This window comes from Megalops cyprinoides, chromosome 10 (assembly GCF_013368585.1).
Source record: "Megalops cyprinoides isolate fMegCyp1 chromosome 10, fMegCyp1.pri, whole genome shotgun sequence".
NCBI lineage: Eukaryota > Metazoa > Chordata > Actinopteri > Elopiformes > Megalopidae > Megalops > Megalops cyprinoides.
Genome location: NC_050592.1, coordinates 31,836,239 through 31,844,442, shown reverse-complemented (window position 1 = coordinate 31,844,442; position 8,204 = coordinate 31,836,239). Strand labels below are relative to the sequence as shown.

At 47.6% G+C, this 8,204-nt stretch overlaps 1 protein-coding gene across 3 annotated transcripts in view; it reads right to left on the bottom strand.

Moving 5' to 3' along the window:
* Positions 1-1,413: 1,413 nt before the first annotated feature.
* Positions 1,414-8,204, bottom strand: part of LOC118784006 (vacuolar protein sorting-associated protein 13B-like) — a 281,109-nt gene continuing 274,318 nt past the window's right edge. For all 3 annotated transcript variants that reach the window (XM_036537972.1, XM_036537973.1, XM_036537971.1), the window contains exons 56-61: positions 6,590-6,766; positions 6,293-6,463; positions 5,835-6,011; positions 4,574-4,676; positions 3,356-3,605; positions 1,414-2,354 (exon numbers count right to left, since the gene is read on the bottom strand). In XM_036537972.1, the coding sequence (XP_036393865.1) occupies positions 2,106-2,354; positions 3,356-3,605; positions 4,574-4,676; positions 5,835-6,011; positions 6,293-6,463; positions 6,590-6,766 (1,127 nt within the window). In that variant the 3' untranslated portion in view covers positions 1,414-2,105. The remainder of the gene's footprint in view (positions 2,355-3,355; positions 3,606-4,573; positions 4,677-5,834; positions 6,012-6,292; positions 6,464-6,589; positions 6,767-8,204) is intronic.

Sequence of the window (8,204 nt, the reverse complement as noted above, 5' to 3'; positions counted from 1 at the left end):
TACAGCTCTGCCTCTGTTTAAATGACAGCTGTTCTCAGAAATCTAGGGGCCATGCTACTGGGCAAATGACCTTTTTTGACTTGGTCTCCAGGGTAACGGGTGTCATGGAGATAGTTATGGGTTGGCTGGAACATAATGAGGATTATATCACCATTGGACAAACTCTCTGGGTGTGTTTGTAGTACAGACACAAACCCAGCTAGTTAGTCACCAGTGTATTTATCTAATAGTATAAAGGACAATTCTAGTGGTAATAACCAGTTTTAGAATGTTGCATGTAGTAATGATTATAGTAATTATTTTCCATTGTCTGATGTTAGATTATTGAAATTGAGCCAAATTTCTTTCAATTAGTATGAATAATCTATCAACCAATTGGTGTTTACTGCTGATAGCTTCAAAAACAATATGTGCGAGTTCATTCATCTTCCAAAACACACTATTCCATCCAATTCCTCAATCAGAAAAATAATTGTTGTAATATGCACTTTTTCCTGTATTCTGTTAGTCAATTTTGAGTGCCCTCTTGTGGTTATGCCTTGGTTTGGTGCTACTGACTGTACATTTAGGTGTCCTATCCAATGATAACATACTTTAAAACAATTGTATCCATTTTTAAGGATATTTTGCAGGTCAATCTACACTGATAATACAGTGCATGTTTGAGCTTATGGAAGCTTAGATTCCTTTCCTCTCAGGGGCTATTGAAAAGGAGAGACCTGCATCTTCACAGGACTTCAGCTGAACCTTGCTCTCTGTCACCACCGTGTGGTTTCAAACACGATAGCCTGCTATCATTAAAGGATACGCCAGTGAGTCCCACACACTGGCCATTGTGTCAGGAGCTGAAGAGATGTACACTACAAACTGCAGAAGAGATGTTTCAATATAAATTATACTTTATACTATTATAAGAAGGAATTGTAAAATTAATACATATCAAATGTAACAGGCAATAGAAAATGTAATTTAGCAATTAATGTATGACATGACACATTAACATGGAGTACTACTGAACAGCCCATACTGTCAGTCTGTCATTTTGTATAAAACATTATATATATATATATATATATATAATCCTCATAGATTATAAAGTTCCTAAGAGCTATAATATTTTGTATGACAGAAATAAGGAAAAGTATGATTTCGCAGTATTGTCCGTTATCTGTTTCACACCAGCCTTTGCGTTGAGAACCTGTCTCTGAAAAAGGAACCACAAATAATTTCAGGGAAATCTTTAAAAAATGCTTCCAACACTGGCATTACTTCAACATTTTATTATTAATTAAATATTTATGTATTAATACATCTGATTATCATTCTTATATAAATTAAATGCATTAGACTGCTTTACAAAACTGCTTCCTTCCATAAAGCTGACTTTAACAGGTTTAAAAAAGGCAATGCTGATAATATAAACCTTTCTCCTATGGGCACACTTGGCAGAGATGAATGAAAACAAAAAAGTCAAGCCACAATGGAGCCTTTCGGTGACTCCAAAATGCCTTGACCCTTCGAGGCATCAGAACTTTCATACACATAGAAGACAAAAGCAAATGCATATTTTGGTCAAAGCTTGGGTCGAAACTATACGCTGTTCTTAAACTGAGTGCACTGATATATTGCACATACATTGGCATGGAAAAACAAAATAGTGTGCATAATTTCTACCCAGAAGCACATGTGGGTTGTAAACGGAACAGAAGAATACTGAAAAATATTTTATGCACCTATCAAACAGAAATTCAAATTAAGCCAACTTAATGCTGAGCATTAAGTGTCAGCCAGAGTTGATTCTCTAAATCCTTAGTGTTTGAGAAAAGCATCTATATCAGGTTTAATACCAAAACTTTTCAACCATCCATGTGAACAGATTTCCTGCCAACAAAATAAAGTATTTGAAAGTTCTTCTGCCTAAAGGATTAAATTCTTCCCTTCTTCGATCCAATAGTAGTGTGCGCTGAGCGCCATTATTGCAGGTTCCGTCCCTTCTTTCCACTGCTGGACGATGCACATGTAGTCTGAGCAGTAGGTGACGCAATGGGAACAACTACAGGTATATAAGGTGGGCGGGGCCTCGGCCCTGGAATGCCAGGTGAGGGTTAGTGGAAACCGATCCTCAGGGCTTTGTTCTTCACCATGGTGAACTTGCTGACGAAGACGCGGGCGAACGCCGGCTCCACCAGGTAGCGGTAGGTTTTGGTGACGGCGGGCGGAGGCTCGGCGGGCGTGACGGGGGCCTGCTGCTGCAGGGCGGAGCCGGAGGGGGACAGGTGCTGAGACGCCCGGGTCACGTAGTCCATCAGACGGCGGTACTGCTGCTCCGACAGCCGCTCTCTGCCGCTGTCACCCTGCAGGGGGTGGAAGAGGGCAGTTCTGTTTCAGGCAGTGCTATGCAGTGCAACTTGCCTTGTAAAACGGAGGTGGTGTGGGCTCTGATTCCAGGTGGGGCACCTCATCTTTTATTACAGAAAACATCCATTCTTTTTGTGGAACAGCAGTAAGGCTTCCTGTTGGTAAATGAGCTACAGAAATTACCTGTGAGAACTGGCAGAAAACTTTACCTGAGTCAGCCAGTCCTGTTTGTGCTGGGTTTTGCTGAGCTCTGTGTATTAGTGCTGATTGAGCTGTTGAACTGAACAGTGATGATATGACATTTCTAAATTTACTCAGCTAGAAATTCTTTCTGAAATTAATGCACTGAGAGATATGATTGTGATCAAATACATTGTCCTTATGTTGTCTTGTCTGACAATGAAAATTTATATCCAACGCACAGAAAGTGGGGGAGTAGATTTTGCAGCTGCGGACCAACATCATCTAGTACATCATCTCTGCTGTTTACTAGACTGTGCTCCCTGCTGAGCCCAAACATCCAGCAGTGTTTTAGCACACTGATAGTGCGCTCCATTATTAAGGGAGTGTGCGTGTGTATGTGGCTTTATGCAGTGCTTTATCTCCAGTGGTGTCTGCCAGCAGATTCATCATTTAGGGTTTCAGCACTTAACAATTTGAACAAGATGAATTTGAACAGCTCTGATGGATGTCGTTTGACTGAAATGTTTACTGGTTTGCTGTTCCCCCTCTCCACTTGGGACACTTCACCTGTGATTACCGTATTTCTTTGAGGGAAATTTTATTCCCTTACCACAGGGCTTACTTTTGAATCTTGGGTTGTTTCCCTAAATTTGCGCACCTATAGTAAACACGTATAGATTGCTCATAGAAGCAGAATCAAATACTGTTCAGTAATGTTCATTTTGAACATGGATACACACACAAACACATTCCTACAGGTGAATAATGCATGTGGCCCGGGGTGTCCCCAGGACCGGGCCCCTGGCGCTCATACCTCGGTGTCGCTGGTGACCCTCTGCTGGCGCAGGGTGAGGGTGAGCAGGCCCTGCTGGCCGGGCTCCTGCTGGCACTCCACCTCAGTGATGGGGAAGGCCTGCTGCTGCGTGTCCTCGCTCAGGCTCACCACGAACAGCACCTCCCCCGTCAGCAGCAGGCAGCCCGCGTGCTCCTGGCCCGAGCCGCTCACGATCGTCACCTCCAGCGCCATGTGCACCTCCGGCCGGCCCAGGGACTGCAGCATCTTCCTGCAGGAGGGACACACACACACGCAGGGTCAGGCGCTGCTCGCGCACATGGGGCTCTCTCTCTCTCTCTCTCTCTCTCTCTCTCTCTCTCTCTCTCACACACACACACACGCACACGCACACACACGCGCACGCACATACGCAGGGTCAGGCGCTGCTCGCGCACATGGGGCTCTCTCTCTCTCTCTCTCTCTCTCTCTCTCTCTCTCACACACACACGCGCACGCACACGCGCACACACACACGCGCACACACACACACACACACACACACACACACGCAGGGTCAGCCGCTGCTCACGCACATGGGGCTCTCTCTCTCACACACACACACACACACACACACGCGCACGCAGGGTCAGCCACTGCCCATGCTCATGGGCCTCTCTCTCATACACGCACATACTCAGCTCAGGTTGCACAACCCTGCATCCACGAGTATGACATTCCTCCCATCCAGGCCTGCAGAGGCAGTTAGTGAGCAGATGTGAGCGCGGCCCTTGTGTGCCGCCCCGGTGTGTTCTGCTCAATGTTTCGGGCCGACCCGGACCGGCGCTACCTGCGGTGAGAGCCCTCAGAGGGAGGGCCGGGTCTGTTTACCCGCCGTGGGTCTGCCTTTCCTCACGCTGCTGCCTCCGCTTCCTGCCCTGTTGTTATTCCATCACACAGCGCTCCCTCCCTCCCTCACGCTCCTGCTCCAGGGAGGGGACCTCCTCCCCCCTCCTGACCCCGCTCAGCTGGACGTGATTCCTCTTAATGCCACCCCCCCCCACTCTGCGTGACGGAAACATCTCTGGACAGAATCACTGTGAAGCCATGAGAGCTCACCCACTGCAGCCTATCACAGGCCGCTTATAAAACACTCTTCCCGCAGCTCTGAGATTGCAGGGCTGGCCACCATGTGCGGCTGCCCGTGTGCGTGCGTGTGTGTGTGTGTGCATGTGCGTGTGGTGTCAGGGTGGCTCTTACCACACGTATTTGACGTGGCTGTTGGGCGCATGGGCCGACTTCTCCTCTATGGGCAGGTAGAGCTGCCTGGGTAGCTGCCACAGCCCCGCCCCATGCAGGATACCTGCAGAGACACAGATCAGGATCCTTACTCACCCCACATGGTCTCACGCAGTACACAGCATTCCAGAACTCACAAGCACAAGCAGTACAGAACAGGATTCAAAAGAAAGTGAGCCTGTATCCTGCTGGTCATACAACAGGTTCCAACAGAATCTGAACCTAAATCGTACTTGTAGATCAAGTGGATTCACCATATTTTGAACTTCAATCCCTGTGGCCACCAGTCCATTCCCCTCGGAAGGTAACAGCGCTAATGCTAACACCGGGACACAGAGGAGGGCAATCACACTGTGTGCGTTTCGCTTCTTCCAGCTCCTCCTGGCAGTGGAACGTGTTGATGATGTCATTCATTTAAAACCGTTCATAAAGCTCACACACACAGCTCTGGTGGTGATGTCACGACCTTGGAACATACAGAGTGTGAGGGGCATGTGTGTTTCAGGGTAGCACCATGGGCAGAGAGGGGCCAGCCATGTGAAGCGCTGTGGGAGAACTCCCAGTCCCCAGGGAGCCATCGCTCTCATACACGTGGCTGTGCACTTCATTTGCAATTTATGTACTGCGGTACTGACCTGTTAGCGCGTCGCACGCAGGAACCCCCCCCCCGCGAAAAGGAAAACCACCTCCAGAGCCCCGGCCCTCGTACGTCACAACCCCTTTCAGCAGCTTCGTCAACAGCCCAACAACAAAACGCACAGCTAATAAACACTCCGAGTCCAGGCCAAGAGAAACCAAAGGGAGATTTCTGCGCAATGACTGATTTATTCTGCTTTGAAGCGTTATTCAGTTCTGTTACCCCCATATATCACAGGCACTGGTTATTATATCTGCTGAAATCTCCAGGGTCCCGCTGATGAAATGACCTACATATTGTTAACAGTGTAAACATCTGTTTGATGCTTGGCAGATGGCAAGCAGAGATGGTGGACACAAAAAAACAGCATTAACAGTTAACAACAGCCCTCAAATTTTTGAGGATATATGATGGCCATCTTGGAAAAACTTAACAACCCCTTGTGACAATTCTAGGAGTCTTTTTTTCCCCACAATAACTCATGTTTTCACTGCATGACTACATATAGACACACCAGCTCCACCTGGCCTGGAATCAGTGATATTGCCAAGTATCTCCACCGGATCACACACAGAGATGACTCACCATATCCAGTCTGAGAAACCAGCTCAGCAGCTCCCCCTATAGGCTTAGTGAAGACTCCCACGATGCCTTTCCCAACTCCGGAGATGACGCCCTTGGCCTTGCTGCCGGCAGACCCCTGCATCTCCCACGTCCTCTGGAAATTCTGCATGGGCTGGTCCACAATGCCAGCAATGGCCCCTGTAGGAGAACACCCTCAGCACACTGAGTGATATCACACACAGACCCATACTGCACACACACACTGATCTCAGAACACTCAGTGATCATACACACTCACACTCTATTACTGCATACTTACTATTACACTACTACTACTATTCTCCACTATCAGTGTATGTGTATGTGTATGTGTGAGTGTGTAGGTATATATATGACATAAGCATGTGTGTTGGAGTATGTGTATATGTGAAAGTGTGTGTGTATATATATATATGTATATATGGGTGTGCGGTACTGACCCAGCAGGCTGATGCCGAGGCGGGACAGCCCCTGTCTCAGGCCGTCCCCCAGGCTCTCGGGCAGCTGGCGTCTCCACTCCTCCTGCCGGGTGTAGTGCTCCTCGTCCAGGGACAGCCGGTCCATGTTCCGCGCCAGGCTGGTGGCCAGGTTGGTGATGGAGGTCAGGGTGCCTGCAGGGGGACAGAGTGGGGATGCGGTGACTCTGCTGGTGGTGCAGGCACAGCCTCTGGTGTGGTCACTCTGAGGTCAGAGGCCGCAGGTAAAGAGGACAGTGAAAAGCAGGCGCTGGCCGTTACCTTTGGAGATGTGCTTGACGAAAGAGGTGGTCCCCCGGGACACCCCGCTGACGAAGGCCCCGGGCCCCCGGGTCAGGCCCTCATAAGGCAGGCGGAAGAAGTCGGCGATGCCGTTCCCAATGCTGCGCACCAGGCTGGCAGGGCTGCCCAGGATCTCCAGGGAGCCCACCACCCAACCTGCAGAGGCACAGGAAACACAGAGCCGCACAGTCACTGAAGATGGAGTGGCACAGTCACTCACCAAATGCAGTGTTGCTTACTGAACACAGTCACACACTAGAAAGCACTGCACACTGAACACAGGGTAATAAAGCCTCATTTCCGCACAAAGGCAATCGGCACCCAAGTCTCAAAGCAGACCCACAGGTTTCTCACTGCCTAACACTGTCCACAGCATGATAAATCTGCCAAGCGAGGGAACGCTGATGGTGTTCCCACAAGAACACAGTAATTACTGACGTTTATGACTCATCTGGAGTTAACAGACTGAAATTAGAGGCCGATGTTTGAGATTTGCTGCTATAGCATATGGGCCTGCTTCTGTATGAAGTCATACGAGGGGAGAGTGTTGGATTTACAGTGCTCTAATGTCACACCTCTCTCATTTTCTACATATTCTCTGTAGACATGCAGCTCATCAATATTTATATACTGTGAAGTGCATTACACTCACACAGTCATTTTCATCTGGGCCCAAGCAGATCATTCTTCCCTGTGAAAGCTCAGATACATGACGAGCTCCTCTCATAGTTATGGTCTGACAGGCTTGCTGACGACTTCCTTCATAGTTTGTCCACTGTAAATCCCTTTCAGGAGGTGATGTTTATTGGCCCCAGTCTTTATGACAGCCGTCCAACAAGGCCAGTTCCGCCCCAGGACGCACAAAGCTCTGTCCCTTTGCGTGTGTAAGAAGGTGGAGATGTGATAAAACATTACAAGAGGCATGGGCTCTAACAAGAGCGAGCAGGATCCAGCCAGCCATTATGGTGATTTCTGAGGTGGAAATTACTGGGTTAAATGTTTCCATATGTGCACTGGTATGCAAGCAATACAGATTCCAATAAGAGAGTATTTCTACAGCTATGAGAATCTGCAACCCCTCCCTGATAACCTCAGATATCACCATCCTTATTGTATACTCTTTGTATTTTAGACTCTAAGCTTTGTTATCACTGTGATGAAATGTATGAGATCACTTGCTAATGGGCGCAGATAGTTCACCTTCAATTTAAAGTGTTATTTTTTCCGCGCAAAGTGTGTACCTGCACACGTAAAAGTGTGTTTGTCTGTATATTTCTATGAGTGTAGGTGTGCATGGATTCAGTATGATCACGTGTGTTTGTGTGCCTGTGTAGTGTCTATATGTGTTTACATATACGTGGCTTCCTTGTGCAAGTGTGTACACACATAGACTGTTTGTATACATGTTTAGGAGTGTGTAATTCTGAGTGTGTGAAAGCATGTGTATGTACTTGAGTGTGTGTGTTCGCTCATATTTATGTGTATGTGTTTGTGTAAGAGTGTACGTATGTACACCTATGTGTGTACATATGTATGTATATATGTATAAACATATGCGAGTGTGTTCATGTCTGTACGGTCGCATGTGTGAGGG